Genomic DNA, 20,032 nt, shown 5'->3' with positions numbered 1-20,032 from the left:
AGATCTATTTCTAACACAGAAGGATCTCTACCTGTCGCGATAATATAAAACTCCTCTGACATTAGAGTAACAATTACAGAAGAATAAAATAAAGCATATTTTGTTACCTTTTGGAGCTTGAAAGGGCTCAGTTTGAGCAGATGTTTTATGCCATCATCACTGTCCTCGTCAGAGCTCATTTCCCAGTAAATTCAGAAAATAATAGGCTAGTTTTATGTTTGAGGTCACAAATATGAGCCCATTCGCGATCTCAAACGTATTCTCAAAACTATAATTTTCAACATCTTCAAAATCAATATTTTGATCGCTAACAGCTTCACCAGATCCATCCTGTAACAGTTACAGTCATATTTGATTGCGTTCAGTACTTGCTTGCTGAGCCATTTCATGTTTTTCATTATTTCGTTTTCTGTCTGAATGAGTCGTCATTTAAGCATTGTGTATCAGACATTGCCACCTTGTGGAATAAAGGTGAATTGCACTTATTCCGTCATTTAAGATTCAATTATTGTTAGGAAGAAAAAATATATGTTCACTCATACACACCTCGGGTCGTTAGCGACCCTATACAATTTTTACAAAACAAATGAATACAAAAATAGGCATCCTTTTATAATTTTATATATTTTTTTTCTTTTTATATTCTTTATAATGAATTGATTGAGGAATACCAAGAAGGTTGATGTCTAACTTTAAAAAATGAATGAGGAGGAGGGTAGTTAATAGCAATCTGAACACCTTGACTTCCGATACTACATTATTCCTGTCACAGGAAACGCAGATGTGAGAGAGCAGAACTGCGGGTGGGAGTGAAGTCGTTTTATCGGTTGATGCCTGACCAATGAAATTTGTAGCACTATGAATGTTTATTGTGTAAGTGCTGAAATTCAAACAAGCTCTCGGGTTTTGCTACTTTTTTTTACCATCATAGTTATGAGTCTTATTGCGGTCTGTCTGTAATCTTCAGCCATGCTGATTTATTTCACTGCAAACATACAAATAGTCTTGTGTGAAGTTGCAGTATTATTAGGCCAGAGCCATCTTTAGCCACAGTCTTGTGGCAGACAATCAGAGACAAAAGCTGGAAAATGACAGGTTTGGCTATGATTTATTTGACAGGATAGCAATTTCTGAAGCCCCCTCAGGCATGATTTCCATACAGGCCCAGTCTGGGAGGTGTTGTGATTGCTTCTCAATCATCCAAGGCAAACACTAATTAGATTTTATTTTGGTCTGTGGAATGAGAGGTCTCCGGTATGGAGGGCTGTCAGTTTGTGGCAGTCAGCTGAAGGCTACTCTGACACTTTCTCATTCTCTGTGATTGGTCGTTGAGTTGAACATGCACCAATCACGGATCTCGACGCTGAAGTTTTAACCTGCTTTTAAGGCCCAATTAATTATTGTTGGAGAGCCTCAGGTGTACTGCTGATGGCCGATTGACCCGTGTGTGTGTGTGTGTGTTTCCAGACAGATGCTGCCCTGATGTATGACGCGGTACATGTGGTGGCTGTGGCCGTCCAGCAGTCTCCTCAAATCACCGTCAGCTCACTCCAGTGTAACCGCCACAAGCCCTGGCGCTTCGGCAACCGCTTCATGACGCTCATCAAAGAGGTACGCAACATCACACTGCTCAGTTAGCCTTGAAACGTGTCCTTGTTACAGTGTATTTACACAAATAATATTATTTATATTAATAGTAATATTAGTTGATGGCATGTTCTTAATACAAGGACACATTAAATTGACCAAAGTGACAGTAAAGACTTTTTAGATTCAATTTCAAGTTAATGAACTTTCTATTCATCAATTGATAATAATAATGCTTCTTGAGTACCAATGCATTATTAGGGCTCTACATAGTGACCATTTCAGTTGCATTTGTGACGGAAAATTACTGCATGCAGTGTGGAAAAATATTTAAATGCACTGATGAGAGTGACCTGATCAAAGCTCATGAATAGTAATATAATACAACTGGGACAAAAACCACAACTCCCAGAATGCATCTTGGATTATCAGAACCGAGATATTAATGAGGGCTTGGGGCAAAATTAATAAAAATGCCACAAAAATTTGATATGTGGGGGCAAAAATGCCCCTCAAATGCCAAAATGTTCTCATTTTTAATATTTTTTTTTTTTTAAAAAAGGTCAACATCATATGAGCAAGACTGTCAGAACAATATCAGAATTATCAGAAATGATATTGATTTTATACAACTCTTCAATAAACAATAAGTTAATATTAAGTGATTTACATTTTTGATTTGTCTGCTTTTTGTATTTTTGCCAATGAAATTAGTTCCAAACAAAGCCACAATTGAGCATCTCTGAGTTTTGTTACTGAATGAATCAGCATTTTTGAATGAATCGAGTGAGTCAGTGATTCAGTGAACCATTTATAAACAGTCAGTTGCTTTGCTCCTGAATGAATCAGCCATTTTAACTAATCATTTGAATGAATGATTCAATGACTCACTCATTAAGACATTTTATTGGTAACATCCCAATTATGTCTTACTATTCTAATCGAACTTGTTTATTTTATTTATTTACTTTTAAACAAATGCATACATTTAAATTCAGGAATTTGACAAAAATGATGAATACATTTAACAAGGTTAGAAAAAGAAAATTAAAGGTTTAAAAAATGCCTGGAATCAATGACAGGGTAATCAGCAGAAAAACTACAGCTGTGTCTGAAATCGCCCTCATTCACTATTCCCTACATTAGTACACTAATATAGTTCACTTGAGGGAGTGAATGAAAATGAGTGAGTGAATTCAGACACTGAGCCAGAAGGACTGCATAATCATTTGAAACTTAGCAAACAGGCAGTTCCAGTAGTAATATAAAAAATTTATCATGGAAATTATGTATAAACTTAACTAAACAATTTAATAATCAATTAAAAATGAATTTTTATGATATGATATTACACTGTAGCCACATTGGACCAGCGGTTTGGAAAATGAATGGATGTATGATTCATCTGTAGGCACCATCTTCTGGTCAGACGTGGGAATTCATACACCATGTGGCTCTCATAGTGCATTATGGGTATTCTCTAGCCATTGAGCGTACATGAATTGTACACTCGTTATTGCAGTGCATTGTAGGATTGAATGAGTGCACTTGATATAATCCACTATGGCACCACTACAAATGGTCCCTATTTAAGGGTATAGGCGGAGATTTCGGACACAGCCTACAACCAGAATACACAGGATACAGGAACTGAATAGACTTTAAAATAAAAGACATGACCCAAAAACATAAATGCAGTCTTGGTCACATATTTCAAAAACATCCCAAGCCTTTGAACGGTAGTGTACATGCAACATTTGTAATAAGGCCACATTAAAATAAAGTGTCACCCAGACCAGTTCTGAGTGCTGTGTTGCAGAGGAGCAGCAGACTACCACAATCTGACAGTTTGCTGAGACTGTACAGCAGTACTCCAGGCACCAAAATCGACCCTACAAAATGCTGAAAATGCTTTCATCTTCACAGTGTTTCTGAATATACGCCTGGCCATAACGTTTGTGCCATTGTTTAATCAATTTTGGCCATGATCAATAGAAAATGTTCTTTGAATAAAATTTTCAGCAAGTGGTAATAATGTTTTATATATATATATATATATATATATATATATATATATATATATATATATATATATATATATATATATATATATATATATATATATAAAAATTAACACAGAAAGGAGACGTGTTTGCCTTTTGTATTGAAATTCCATGTGAAAGTGCAGCAGTTTCTCCCTTGTGTGTGCGTTTGCTTGTTTCTGACCTGGAATATCACTCGGTGAGAGCACTGCCGTGCAGAAGGCAGCAAATTTATCTTAATCTCTGAAAATGATTCTTCTCCGTGCTATTTTCAGGAAAACTAGGACGGCTAATCTGAGCTCTCCTGTCATTCTGCTGCCTATATTTAGACAGACTAAAAACCCTTCTTTTATTTGCTGTGCGTGATATCTTTAACAGCCAGCTAAGACCAAAGGCAAACCGAAGCAGATATAAATACATAAAAGCAAGGTGGTCTGCTCTCCATGAGCCAGTGCATAAATTGACTCAATCTCTGCTTGCGATGACCCTGCTCCAGACCCTCCTGCCCTTCTTTGTCTAGACTACAAGTAAAGCCTGGGGCTTCAGAAAGACTGGTGAAGCTGTGCTGAGGTTTTTGTTGGAACAGATAATTGGAGGGCTGCTTAGTCTGATGACATTTCACCATCTTTGAAAATGCCGAAGCACTAATCTAGATGGATACCTGGTACTGACCTAAAAACAGATGCATCGTTTACAGTATATGCACTATGGGGACTAAAAACTTTTTGATGCATTGCAGTAGTGAATCACACACATACAAAAACACAAATCCATATTGCAACTGCACTAACAGATGTGCAGAATTGTATTTCCTCATTGTATGGCTGGGTTTATACCTCATTTGAACAATTTCCCTTTCCTTTCCTTTTTTTTTTATGACAATGAATAGCAGAAATCACACTAATCTGACATATAATTTTCAATCTCAGGCTGCCTTTTAGCTGGTCTTCCCTGTGAAAAAGAGAATAGTGTAGTTACAGATTCGAAAAATACATGAAAATGATGGAGTCTTTGAGTGTAATGTGTGAATACATTATTGTATCCACCGCTTACAGGTGTTTCTCTTGGATCCCCTTTTGGAAATAAACTTTCTTAAAGCACAATTTTACTCACACTCACAAGTTTATTTTGTTTGTCTACTAACAATATCATACTTTAACACTCTAACTTTGGTCACATATATAAATGAAGGGGATCCATTAATCCAAGAGCAAAGAAGAATATATTTAAATGTTTAAAGAGCTGACACACCAAACAGCAACAATATCAACAAAACATTGCATTCAAAGAAAAGCATTTCAGCCCAACCACAACATGTTGAGTTCAATCAGAAATAAAGTCCATTTCTCACAACTCCCACATAGTCAGGTAAGAAGTGAGTATCTTACCACATTCCGACAGTTCAATGGAAATCCACAAAAGTTCAATATAAAGTGTCCCAAACCATTACCAAACGTCAGTCCAAATAATCAAAGGTGTAGAAAAAGATCATATAGTCCAGATGAAGTGTCCTTGTTCGACGAATGAGGCCAAAAGAAAACCCTCTGAACAGATATGCTAACAAAAATCAAAATATGCAAGTAAACACAGAAAACAAACATAGAATTACAAAATATATACAAAACTTACACTAAGCTGTAGAACCAAAGAGGTTTGTCATAATAGAGCAAACACATGCATAATAATAAAAAAAAAGTATTTTATAAAGATCATTTCACAACATAAACACACATATTTTAGTCTTCTGCATAATTTGACAAAAATTGTGAAAAAATAGCATAATTGTTATAGAAATGTGTTGTAGATACGTTGAAAACTGAACCAGTTTTATTTTAGTATCAAGTTTTATTAATATATATATATATATATATATATATATATATATATATATATATATATATATATATATATATATAGATTTAATTTAATGAAAACAGAATATATATATTTTCTGTTTTCATTAAATTAAATAATTTCATTATATTATTTTTAGTAAGTTTTTGTCATTTTTTTTTTTTGTCATTTTGTTTTTATTATTTTTTTAAAAATATGTCTTACATTCTGGTTTGAAATAAATAAATATATCGATTTTTATATTGATTCATATATATGTGTGTGTATATGTGTGGGTTCAAATTGTGATCGCAGTTAAATCAAATGATAAGCTTGTGAAATGAAATCGAATCCTGAAATTTGTGTCAATGCCCAGCCATAATGTAATCAATGCCCAGCCATATTTATTTATTTATTTATTTATTTTTTATTTCACTTTTTAGTTTTAGTTATTTTAGTAAATCAAGTTAAACTAAATGAAAATGAGAAATTTTGCCTTGGAAACTTGCTGAAATGAACTGAACTTGATGAATAACTAATGATTTTAACAACAGAATGAATCAATACTGATTTTACTTAAGCTGGACAATGACACCATTTTCTTCTAGAGCTGCTGTGCAGCCCAAATTATTTTCCTGTTATCACCGTAAAGCTGCTTTGACACAATCTGCATTGTAAAAAGCACTATATAAATAAAGGTGACTTGACTTGAAATGAAATGTTTATTTATTTATTTTACATATCTTATTTAATTTTACTTAAAGTTCATTTTAATTTCAAGTAACAGAAGTTTTTTTGTTCATAGTTTTTCTTTTGGTTAACTATAATAACTGGCCTCAGCAAACCGATCTGATCACATGAGCTGCACAATGACAATGTGGACAATCTGTCCTGCAGATCAGATTTGAAAAACATATAAAAGTGTGATAAATGATGTATATTCACTGTTTGGCCAGAAAGGAGGAATTCATTGGATGTTGCAGGTTGGCTATAATGAATATTTTTCTTACACCTCCAGGCCCACTGGGATGGCTTAACTGGACGGATAAATTTCAACAGGACCAACGGCCTGAGGACAGATTTCGATCTGGATGTGATCAGCCTGAAGGAAGAAGGGCTAGAGAAGGTGCTGAAATCCTCTGGTTTTGTATGTCCTTAGTTATGTACCTGCTGTCCTTCATAAGGACAAATGTGTGTACACCTGAACATACACACACTTACCCATCCACTTAATGACAGACAATAAAAATGCTCCTCGCACACACACACACACACACACACACACACACACACACACACACACACACACACACACACACACACACACACACACACACACACACACACACACGCACACACACACATGGAGAGCCTCTAAGCAAACCGTGACCTCCCAGTTCTCTTCCACATGAGTCTGCACCTTCATGAATAATTTATCCCATTAATAATAAGGCCCTCAGTAGCCCTTTAGCCTTATGAAGTCTGAATTAAACAGGTGATTTGCAATTACAAACTACAGGCTGTGTGTTTTCTGAAGTACTTTGTTTTTTGATGGTTGAACGTGCGTGAACGTCTGCACTTTGTCATCTTGTTTCGAGTTGTCAGCTCTCAAGAGGGTCCTCTGAAGTAAATGAGACGGGTTTGAGAAGGGGGGAATGGGATTGCAGTCCGCTGAAGCAATTCTCATTTACTTGCTCTCTTTTTTTTTTTCCATCTCTCCATTTTGCTCTCTTGTGCATGCTCTCTTCTTGGTCTTCGCATCACTTCCTGTAAGCCTCTGCACAGATAATGTCCCAATGAGTAAAGAACCCAGACAACATTCACTAAAATGTCTCATTTACAACTCGTTAGCCTCATAGCATAATTTGGCCAAATTGTGATATCTGCCTTTGAAATATGATCTGGGCAATTATGCTATGAGGCTAACGAACTGTAACCCTAACGCTGCTTCAGAATGTTGACGCTATGGGAACACTTCTGCATGACTGTGTCTGAAGCATGTGAAATCACTCCAATCTCACTGGTGAAACATACTCTCTTGACAGATGATGGCTATAAAGGACACACATGGTCAGCTCCTTATAGGCTAAAGTAAGTCACTCCCAGGCATGCAGGAAGTGATGCAGTGTCTCGTTTCCTTCTCAGGGAACCAGAGTTATTTTTGACGCTATGGGAATGTTCACACTCACTACACCATACTGAACAAATGCCTACCCAAAAGTTGTGAATTGCAACGAGCACAAAACTCAAGTAGCAAGCACTTGAGAGCCTGGGGTAGAACCTGATGAAGGTATATGGAGTGGACCAGCCTGTTGTATCACAAACATCTTGAAGGGAAATCAATGATAACAATGCTTTAAAGGAAGCAATTCTCCTACACCTTGTGAGCCACAGAAACTGCCTCAATGATCTATTGGCTTATGTGTTGCCTAGATACTGATGAACCCTGTCTAGGGAAACCGAAGCACAGCAACAACTGGACAGGTTTCTCCACCAAGATTCGCTGTATACATAACAATAGAGTGCTCAAACTGGGCAAAGCAAATCTCTTGGTCCACCATCTGCCGCAAAGTCCCATATAGGAAACTGCACACAGTTGGGGAACATGGTGTCTCCCCTTTGAACCACTACCGAAAGGTAAGTGGTAAGCAGCTGTATCCACTAAGTAAACCTTCAATGTGGAGAGGGTTAACCCAACAGAAAAGCAATCCTGAAGGAACTCCAGAACTGAACAAACTAGGCAGTTAACTGGATCAAAATGGCGCTCTCTGCACATAAAGTGAAGTGATTCCACTTTAAGGCATACAGTTATAGAGGACCTCTAGAGTTAAGGATGGTCTCAAAAACTTTCAGTTGAGAGACCAGAGCTCAAGAGTTGATCCCCCAGTTATGTCTACCGCTTATCTCTGTGGCTTATTTATGGGGCAGTAGTGGCCTAAAGAGTCAGACTGGTAACCCGATGGTTGGGGGTTCAATTCCCAATATCATCAGGAAATGAATGAGGTGCCCTTAAACAAGGTACCTAACCCCCAATTGCTTCCCAGGCGCCACAGTAAAAATGTCTGCGCACTGTTCCAGGTGTGTGTGTGTGTGTCCATGGTTCGAAGCGTGTGCATTCACTACTCATGCTTCCTAATGTATGTGTACTAAATGGATGAGTTAAATGCAGAGGACAAATTCTTACCGTATTTGGCCTTCACATGTCACATTCACTTTTTCACTCAGGGGCCAAACCCTCTCTAGAATTTCTGGGAGCAGAGCAATCAGGGGAAAAGTGTACAGGCATAGCCTCTGCCACGTCTGAACCATGGCATCCAGCCCCAACGGAACTGTATGTGTGAGGGAGAACCAAAGCGGACAGTGTGTTGTTTCCTCTAATGCGAACAATCCACTTCTGCCTGGCCGAACTACTTCTAATCAACTCCACTGTTTCTGCATGGAGTCTCCATTCCCCGGGCCTCAGCCCCTGCCTCAACAAGATGTCTACTCCCTGATTCAGGTGCCCATGGATGTAATCTGCCCTCGCTGAAAGCAGCCTGCCCTGGGCCCAGAGGAGTTTCTGGTGCACCAAACTGCATAGACTGTGCATGGACATGGTATCCTCTGAGATCTGAGAGGAATTATCTCCGTGTTAGATATACAGCCATCATCACAAGGCAATTTATGTGTCATAAAGGGTGGTGGCCTATCCACAGACCTCAAGTCGAGCAGCTGTCTAGGACCGCACTCTAGCCCATGAAGGGAAGTGTCTGTCATTAGTGCCTTGTGATGACAGGAGGTCCCCAGCACAGGAACTTTGGCTTTTTCCATATCACTAGGGTACAAAGGCATCTGCACATAACCCTGATGATGCAAATGGGTTGCCCCTCAGGGAAAACCCCTTTGGTCTTGAGTCACCACTGCATGTTTGGAAGACCCAAAAGAAACACATTGGACACGACTGTCATGAGTCCCAACAGTCTCTGACACTGTTTTACACGACAACTTAGCCTAGCCTCATCTTGAGAGAGTCAACTTGATACGAACAGGAGACAGATGTGCCTGCATCACAGTCAAGTCCCATATCACTTCAAGAAAAGTGGTTCTCTGTTATGGAGAAAGCACATTCTTCTTACAGTTTAGTCTTAACACCAAACACCTCATGTGCCCAGACTGAGCTAGAATAAATCAGTCGTAAAAGAAATTGAGCATTGCCCTGGAATCGCAATGGAGACAGAGATGCATTCATGCACTCCGTGAAGGTGTGAGGTAACAGGGCTAGGCCGAATGGAAGAACCTGATATTGGCAATCTTTGCCCCCGAAAGCGAACCTGAAGAACTTCCTGTATTGATGAAGTATGGATTGAGAAAGTAAGTATCTTCTATTGTCACAAAGCAGTCCTCAAACTTGATTTGTAACACAATATGTTTCAGCTTTAGCATCTTGAACTCGTAGGTTTGCAAGTTCTTGAACAAGGTACGGTTCAGACGATGCCAAGTTCTTCAGATGCAGTCATGCAAAAGCGTTCCCATAGTGTCAACATTCTGACACAGTGTTGAGTTCCCTTGAAAGGAAACTCTTTTATAGATTCAATGGTCCTACAAGAGAACTCATCGGATGTTGGAACATGCTCATATTGTGTTATTGAAGTATTCATTCTCTCTCTCTCTCTCTCTCTCTCTCTCTCTCTCTCTCTCTCTCTCTTGTATCATGTTATAGATTTATGAAAATATTAAATGTTTATTCGCAGATTGGGACATGGGATCCTACAAGTGGTTTGAACATGACAGAGAATCAGAAGGGAAAGGCAGCCAATGTGACTGACTCTCTGTCCAACAGATCACTGGTGGTGTCCACTATACTGGTAAATAAAGTTAACTATCTTTTATTGGTTCTATGCACTTTATTTCTTCTACTACTTTGCATGCATACTATTTCAGTGATTGCCCATAAGTATGTATAAAATATAGATATAACTTTCTTAATCAGTATTTTTGTCTTATTTTACCTTACCCATAAAATATTATAAACGTTGTTTGTTTTCAGAGAATATGTTTTGGCAAATAGTTTTATTATTATCATAATTATTATTATTATTATTATTAGTAGTAGATTATTATTAAGCATATATGTAACAATTAAATTAGGTTTATACTTAAAATAAAATAATAAAGTAAAATAAAATAAAATAAAATAAACTGCAGTGAAATGGGTCCTGTATGTGCAGCATTGTACTGTACATTACACTATTCACTGCTGTGTTTCTGTTTTTCATTTGTTCTTGCGGTTTCATTTAATTCATACATTTTATTTGCGTCAAATTGTGTGGAATAGCATTTTTAAATTCTCTTACACTGACACTAGGCCACTGACACTGACAGCAGACCCTGAAAACTCTCTAAGATATATATATATATATATAATATATATAAATATATATAAATATATATATATATATATATATATATATATATATATATATATATATATATATATATATATATATATATATATATATATATATATATATATATATAATATTATTGCTCCTTCACCTTCTTTTCTCAAACTTCTCTGATATTTGAAGCCAAAGGCAGCTCACTCATGTCAGATTGCACTATATCATAGTCCCTGAGTGACGGTACACTCAAGGTTTGTGGTTTGAGGCTGTTCCAACAATTCCGGTCTCTCACCACCAATCAGCATAGGAGCTTTGTTCCTGTCATCTTTTGAGACGCCATGCCTGTTGATGAAATATACTAAGAAAACTCTTCATTTTCTGTAGAGACAATTGTATAAGTTCACTACTCTTTGAAGTATCTCACTGTACTTGTTTAAGTATTAGTTCTGTGAGTTAGTTGTTTTTTTTGCCTTGCAAAATTGTATTCAAGTGTGCTATTAGTATGCTTCTAGTATGCTAAACTAAAAATTATAAAGTATACTTTCATCCTAATTTTAATGTACTTATTGGAGATATGATAACAAAATTATACTTAAGTATGATTAGCTTATACCTGTACTTAATATTTTGATATACTTAAGTACAAACCCGATTCCAAAAAAAAGTTGGGACACTGTAAAAATTGTGAATAAAAACAGAATGCAATGATGTGGATGTTTCAAATTTCAATATTTTATTCAGAATACAACATAGATGATATATCAAATGTTTAAACTGAGAAAATTTATTATTTTAAGGGAAAAATAAGTTGATTTTAAATTTCATGGCATCAACACATCTCAAAAAAGTTGTGACAAGGCCATGTTTACCACTGTGTGGCATCCCCTCTTCTTTTTATAACAGTCTGCAAACGTCTGGGGACTGAGGAGACAAGTTGCTCAAGTTTAGGAATAGGAATGTTGTCCCATTCTTGTCTAATACAGGCCTTTAGTTGCTCAACTGTCTTAGGTCTTCTTTGTCGCATCTTCCTCTATATGATGCGCCAAATGTTTTCTATGGGTGAAAGATCTGGACTGCAGGCTGGCCGTTTCAGTACCCGGATCCTTCTTCTACACAGCCATTATGTTGTAATTGATGCAGTATGTGGTCTGGCATTGTCATGTTGGAAAATGCAAGGTCTTCCCTGAAAGAGACGACGTCTGGATGGGAGCATATGTTGTTCAAGAGCTTGGATATACCTTTCAGCATTGATGGTGCCTTTCCAGATGTGTAAGCTGCCCATGCCAAACGCACTCATGCAACCCCATACCATCAGAGATGCAGGCTTCTGAACTGAGCGCTGATGACAACTTGGGTTGTCCTTGTCCTCTTAAGTCCGGATGACATGATGTCACGGTTTTCCAAAAAGAACTTCAAATTTTGATTCGTCTGACCACAGAACAGTTTTCTACTTTGCCACAGTCCATTTTAAATGAGCCTTGGCCCAGAGAAAACACCTGTGCTTCTGGATCATATTTAGATATGGCTTCTTTTTTGACCTATAGAGTTTTAGCCGGCAGCGGCGAATGGCAAGGTGGATTGTGTTCATCGACAATATTTTCTGGAAGTATTCCTGAGCCCATGTTGTGATTTCCATTACAGTAGCATTCCTGTATGTGATGCAGTGCTGTCTAAGGGCCCGAAGATCACGGGCATCCAGTATGGTTTTCCGGCCTTGACCCTTACGCACAGAGATTGTTCCAGATTCTCTGAATCTTTGGATGATATTATGCACTGTAGATGATGATAACTTCAAACTCTTTGTAATTTTTCTCTGAGAAACTCCTTTCTGATATTGCTCCACTATTTTTGGCCACAGCATTGGGGGAATTGGTGATCCTCTGCCCATCTTGACTTCTGAGAGATACTGCCACTCTAAGAGTCTCTTTTTATACACAATCATGTTGCCAATTGACTTAATAAGTTGCAAATTGGTCCTCCAGCTGTTTCTTATATGTACATTTAACTTTTCCGGCCTCTTATTGCTACCTGTCCCGACTTTTTTAGAATGTGTAGCTCTCATGAAATCCAAAATGAGCCAACATTTGGCATGACATTTCAAAATGTCTCACTTTCAACATTTAATATGTTATCTATATTCTATTGTGAATAAAATATAAGTTTATGAGATTTGTAAATTATTGCATTCCTTTTTCATTCACAATTTGTACAGTATCCCAACTTTAAAAGTATTGTTAAATATTGTAGACATCGATCCGATCAAAATCCATGTAAAAACAACTCATATTTAACAAAAGAAAATGAGATGTGAATACGGCCCCAGATCATTTGCTTTTGGGGGAATTTGTTGTGAAATGTTTGAGTTTGTTGAGATCTCATTACAGACTTTGACATTTTGGCAAATCTGAGCATAGACTGACTCTTTTAAAACTCTATTGTAAAAACCTTTTTCTGGGGAGAAACATCTGAGAGACAGCTGCTAGCTATCTTTGCTATTGTCCATCAATCATATTGCTGTCTAGGAGTTAAGCTATTGAAGGGATCTCAAATGAATTTCTACTGGTAAAGATTGGCGACCTTCTTTGTCATTAAGCGGTGATTTAATGCATTTATAATTGTTTAACACATTGTATTTAAGCATAATCATTTCACATCAAGTACTTCATACAAACTATTTCCGAAGCGTTTTTTTTTTTTTTTTTTTTTAGCCTAATTGTGTTTATTTTCATAAATAACAGATATCCAGTGTGACCCTATACTGAACCCATATGTACTGTACGTGTAATGGTGTGAATTTTGCTCATCACCATCATTGTGAGATGTGTGTGTGGAATGTTCAGGACTGTATACTGAGTTGAAAATCTCTAACACTGATAGTGGTAATTTCTCTTTTTTCCCCTGAAAGCTAAGAGCAACAAATACATCAGAACAAACTGATCTATCATGTATTCAATCACACAGTGCAATTGAGGCAAAACTAACTTAGCTTGTGTTATTCACCTTTCAAGCACATGCTGCTGCCTTGATCTGCGTCGAGCGTTGAGCGCCTCGTGATGTACAGTGGCTGCACCAATGGTTTGTTAAAGCTGCACGCTTCTGTTGATTTGCAAAAGTTTAATTGGTCCCACTTTATATTTATTAGGTGGCCTTAACTACTGTGTACTTACATTTACATTAATGATTTGATACAATGCACTTATTGTGTACATACATGTTTTTACATTGTACTTATATTTTAAAAACATCTACATGTAATTAGGGCCTGAGTGACCCTATTGGAATTGCTCCGTTCTTCTTCTTTTTCTTCAAAGTAAATCGCATTTTAGTGGGCCTAAACATGCTCGAAAACTCACGAAACTTTGCTCACGCATCAGAAGTGGTGAAAATGTACGTCTGTTATGGGTTTCAGAATTGGGCGGGGCAAAATGGCTCGATAGCGCCATCCAACGTACAGCCCCTCTCGCTACATTTCACTAGGGTTTTGAAATTCGGTACACACATTTATCAGCCCAGTACCTACAAAAAAGTCTCTTGGAGTGAAACCCGAAACCAAACCGGAAGTCGGATATTTTGAATTAATTCACCATTTTTTGCATTTTCCAGACGTTGTACTTTAACGAACTCCTCCTAGAGCTATTATCAGATCAATGTCATATTTGGTAAGTCTAATCTAAAGGCCTTTGTGATGTTAAATTGCGAAGATCTAGAGTTTCCACCAAAGGGCGTGTCCATGGCGGCCTGACAAAGTTTGATGTTTTCGCCATGAAAAAGGAAGTTGTTGTAACTCAGACAAACAATGTCCAATATCTGCCCCAAACTTCACATATTTTATTAGAGTCCTGGCCTGAAGACATCTTCATAACAATATTCGGTTACAGTCATAGCGCCACCTGGGGGCAACAAGAAATGACATGTATTACACTGTGATTAACTCCTCATGGAGATTTAACCAGATCAACATCAAATGTTGTCAGTCTAATCTTAAGACCTTAGTGATGATAAATATCAAAGATCTTGAGTTTTCGTTGAAGGGCGTGTCCGTGGCGGACTGACAAATCTGATGCTTCGCCATGAAAGAGGAAGCTGTTGTAACTCAGGCATACTATGTCTGATCTGCCCCAAACTTCACATGAGTGAAAAAAGTCCTGGCCTAAAGACATCTATATGACAATATTCAGTTAGCTATAGCGCCACCTGTTGGCAGCAGGAAGTGTGGCACTTTTATATGATTTTGCCATAATTCTCCTGTATTTACTCGCTTACATGCATGTCACCCACTGTTCGCTGTTTTCCTGAGGCCAACGGGTGGCGGTGAGCCCGGGTGCGAGGGCCCTTTCATCGCTGCTTGCAGCTTTAATTACATCTGTAATTAATTTCTGTAATTACATTTATAATTACACTGTTGACCCATCCCTTACACCTTACCCCTACCCTTAAACCTACCCTTACCACCAAAGCTTTCCCTAACCTTACCCGTATCCACCTCAATAGCAGCAAAAGTGTTTTGCAATTCATTATGAACCCAATAAGTACATTGTACTTATTTATTTGATGTAAGTGCATAGTAGTTAAAGCCACTTAATATAAAGTGGGACCATTTAATTCTTACTCTTTAATTGTATTTTAGCTCATAACTTAATATCACTGTGTGACCATGAGGAATGATCACCTCAAAATGTAGATGCTGGTGAGAATGAATTTATCTAAATGAAATACATGCACCTCTCACGCTACTGCTCACGTGCCAGTGATGTTTGCACATGTACCACAGGTTGAAAAAATTGATGTGTTGTGTCAAAACACGTCACAAACTTGCATTAAAATTACCTTTTGATTGAAAGGATGAAAACAAAATGACAACATAGAGGTTAACTGGTTTAGTGCCACAGGAAACAGTCAGTCAATTGACATTTGTGTCAATCTCTGCATTTCTGAATTTCCACATCTTCAGTTTTTGTCCCTTTGATCATGCAGAACGACAGTGTTCTGAGTCAGAAAACAAAACAGGAAAATGTCTTCACTGTTTTATGCCTCTATATTCCTTCACTGTTGCATCACTCAGTGTTTCTGATGATGGACTTGCTGTCAAACTGTTTCAAATATTGAAACATATTTACAGATTCCAGTTTAGAATATATGCACAAATTTCCCTGCCTTACAACATTATTACAAACAGCATCAAGAGTTGATGTCAGGAAGAGAGGAGTGCTTCATTGGCTTTGAAAAGCCTAATTTACTTACTAAGTGTGAGACAAGTTAACATTGAAAATTGAGATGAGATGAGTTATGAGAGTGATGATCAATTTAAATGTTTTCATATGTTCCCAGTATCAATTTAATGTTAGTGTTTTCTAACGTCATGCAGAAGTGGCATCATTATTGGAACATTTGCAAGGGAGCTGGTGAAGTTTGTGATGCTTTGCTGTAATATTTACCTCATTTAAGAACATTATTTGATACAATTTTTAAAGATGAGTAAAAAATAACTTATGTAAGCTTAAAAGGTTCTGCATAACAAGAATGACCCATGTACTATATGAACCCTGCTATTTTAGTATCATTGATATACTATTATAGTTTAATTTTACTAATTTTAATACTATAGTTTATTTTTAATTCAATATTTTCTGTTTTCATATTCATTTTAAATCCATATTAAAAAAAAATAGTGTATGTGTATGTATGTATATATATATATATATATATATATATATATATATATATATATATATATATATATATATATATATATATATATATATATATATATATATTATATATATATATATATATATTATATATATATATATATATATATATATATATATATATATATATATATATATATATTTTTATTTTTATTTTTTTTTTTTTTTTCAGTGGTTTTAGTTTTAGTTAATGATAATAACCCTGAATGAAGCCATCAAACCTGTTTATCTTCTGACAAATAGTTGATAAAATCCAAATACAATATAATTATAAGTTGTATCGACCAATAATCAGTATTGGTTGATAAAAGCAATTATTTTTACTATCGACAATCGGCCAATTGTTTAAAAACAGTTGATGATCAGGACAGATTATATCCTATAAATCAAAATAGGGCAGAAAAAACTTGTCAAAGTGTGTGTGTGTGAAGAAAATGTTTCACGTTGAATTTAGGGCAATTGAATGCAACAATAATGCATTAACAGTTAAAAAGAAAATGTGAACATATTAACAGTTAAACAAAAAATAGCGATGATAAAGCTATTTATTTGACTGTATAAATCACCCGTAATTCAAGCCAGGGTTGCCAGGTCCACGGTTTTTACCTACACTAAACATTATTTGTAGTGCGCCTCCCATCCAATAATTGCAAAGAGCTTTGTGCTACTTCTGATAAGAAACAAAGTCTTGTTTTGATGCCATTGACACTGACATATCACTGTAGCTCCTCAGTTCAAGCAGCAGCACGAGTCCCACTTTAATACAAGTTGTAGCATGAAAAAACAATCATGAACATCAGAAGGTATGTTGAAAGATACAATGCAACTTATAAAAGTACATCATGTCTCATGCAATGTACCAAATGAGATGGTTCCCAGTATAGTTTACAGTTATTATTATTATTAGGGGCCAAGCACCAAAGGTGCTTAGGCACCTATTGTTATTGTTGGCGTTCCGTACGCTTATTATTATTCTTCCGCTTCTTCTTCCGCTCTTGAAGTCTATGGCAGCCCATAGAACCGCTTGCGGGAAAGTTGTGAAATTTGGCACACAGTTAGAGGACAGTCTGACCTTTGTCCATAGCAAATTTGGAGTCTCTAACTCAATCCCTCTAGCGCCATCAGCTGTCCAAAGTTGCACTTATGTTTATGTTAATAACTTTTGAACCATAAGGGCTAGAAACAAAATTCTTTTTTCCTCTGATTCCTTGGGTCAAGACGAATCGATTGCACCATATGACGTCATTTTCCGTCATGAAAATTTTTCCGCCATTTTGAATTTTCTGAAAAACGTACTTTTTCGAACTCCTCCTAGGCCGTTACTCCAATTTTCACGAAAATTTAACCAGATCATCTTCAGACCATGCCGACAAAATGTTATGGAATTCAAGTTGATTTCTCAAACCGTTTTCGAAAAACACGCAAACGAATTGTACGTAGTGCTTGCGAAAATAGACATAAGGCTGTATCTCCGCAACGCTTTATCGTATTCAGACCAAACTTGGTAACTGTCATCACAAGCATGACCTGAGGCAACATGCAGCGTTTCGGCGCAGCGCCACCTAGTGGTGCGGAGATATGAAAAATGGCTATTTTTACTTATAACTTCTGATGGGTTTGGCCAAAAATCATGAATTTGGTCTCGTTGGATTCGGGGAATCATGCCGAGTCGAATGATATCCAATTTTCCCATATTGGACATTTTGGCCGTCGGCCATTTTAAATTTGGTGCTAAAATGCTGTATTTTACGAACGCATTAGCGTATCGTTATGAAACTCGGTATGGGTCATCAGCACAATGCCCTGAAGGAGCATACCAAGTTTAGGACCAGCGCCACCTTGTGGTCAAAAGTTATAACAAAATTTACAAAAATGCTAATAACTTTTGACTATATTAACCGATTGTAATGAAGCTGTTTTCAGTAGATTCCTTGGGTCATGCTGAGAACATAGATATCAAACTTTCCATAGTCAGCTGAACTTCCTGTCCGCCATATTGTTTTTCTTTAAAAACCTACTTTTTCGAACTCCTCCTAGACCGTTGCTCCGATTTTCACCAAAATCGAACCGTATCATCTTCAGACCATGCTGACAAAAAGTTATGGATTTCAAGTCGATAAGTCAAACCGTTTTCGTATACCAGAGCAACGAATTTGAGGCATGATGCAAAAATGACTCTTGAAGCTGTATCTCTACAATGCTTCGACATATTCAGACCAAACTTGGTACGTGTCATCACAAGCATGACCTGAGGCATCATACAGTGTTTCGGCGCAGCGCCACCTACTGGAGTGGAGATATGAAAAATGGCTGTTTTTGCTTATAACTTCTGATGGGTTTGACCAAAATTCATAAATTTGGTATGGTTCATCAGGACAATGCCCTGAAGGAGCCTGAGAAGTTTCGGACCAGCACCACCTTGTGGTCAAAAGTTATAACAAAATTGACAAAAATGCTAATAACTTTTGATAATATCTACCGATTGTAATGAAACTGGTCTCAATAGATTCCTTGGGTCATGCTGAGAACATAGATATCAAATTTGCCATATTCAGCTGAACTTCCTGTCCGCCATATTGTTTTTCTTTAAAAACCTACTTTTTCAAACTCCTCCTAGACCTTTGCTCCGATTTTCACCAAAATTGAACCGTATCATCTTCAGACCATGCCGACAAAAAGTTATGGATTTCAAGTTGATAAGTCAAACCGTTTTCGTATACCGGAGCAAAGAATTTGAGAGATGATGCAAAAATTACTCTTGAAGCTGTATCTCTACAATGCTTTGACATATTCAGACCAAACTTGGTACGTGTCATCACAAGCATGACCTGAGGCATCATACAGTGTTTCGGCGCAGCGCCACCTACTGGAGTGGAGATATGAAAAATGGCTATTTTTGCTTATAACTTCTGATGGGTTTGACCAAAATTCATTAATTTGGTATGGGTCATCAGGACAATGCCCTGAAGCAGCCTGAGAAGTTTCGGACCAGCGCCACCTCGTGCTCAAAAGTTATAACAAACTTGACAAAAATGCTAATAACTTTTTTTTCTAATTGCTCACTGCTTCTGTTGGTCTGATGCTCACGGCCATGTTGGCTGGCTTCTTGTGCCGTTTTTGTGCTTGGCCCCGTAATTGCTGCTTGCAGCTATATTTATTATTATTATTATTATTATTTATTATTATTTTTTTTTTTTGTTAAGAAAAATTCTGAATAATCTGTGTCTGGGGAGAAATTTAGTATCGGTGCATCTCTAATCATTATGGTTTATCCGAACTCCAAGATCCTCCCTCCCACAGTAAGTTTACTTTTGTCAATAAACTAAATAAATCCAAGAGAAAAGGGCAAATTCATTAAACTGAGTGTAGTGTGAGTGTTTTCATTCTCTCTCAGTGACCGATCAGAATGCATTAAATGCTACAAATGCTAGTTGCCTGAGTCGGGCGGCCAAGGATCAAAGCTGTCATGAATGAAAGGAGA

At 37.0% G+C, this 20,032-nt stretch overlaps 1 protein-coding gene across 1 annotated transcript in view; it reads left to right on the top strand.

Annotated features, from left to right (window-relative positions):
• Positions 1 to 20,032, top strand: part of grik2 (glutamate receptor, ionotropic, kainate 2) — a 251,086-nt gene that overhangs the window by 156,620 nt on the left and 74,434 nt on the right. Inside the window, exons 7-9 of the mRNA XM_067391519.1 lie at positions 1,468 to 1,611; positions 6,481 to 6,588; positions 10,193 to 10,306. Coding sequence (XP_067247620.1) covers positions 1,468 to 1,611; positions 6,481 to 6,588; positions 10,193 to 10,306 — 366 coding nt within the window. The remainder of the gene's footprint in view (positions 1 to 1,467; positions 1,612 to 6,480; positions 6,589 to 10,192; positions 10,307 to 20,032) is intronic.

The sequence above is a fragment of the Chanodichthys erythropterus genome, chromosome 2 (assembly GCF_024489055.1).
Source record: "Chanodichthys erythropterus isolate Z2021 chromosome 2, ASM2448905v1, whole genome shotgun sequence".
NCBI lineage: Eukaryota > Metazoa > Chordata > Actinopteri > Cypriniformes > Xenocyprididae > Chanodichthys > Chanodichthys erythropterus.
This window is presented reverse-complemented; position numbering and strand designations above follow the sequence as displayed.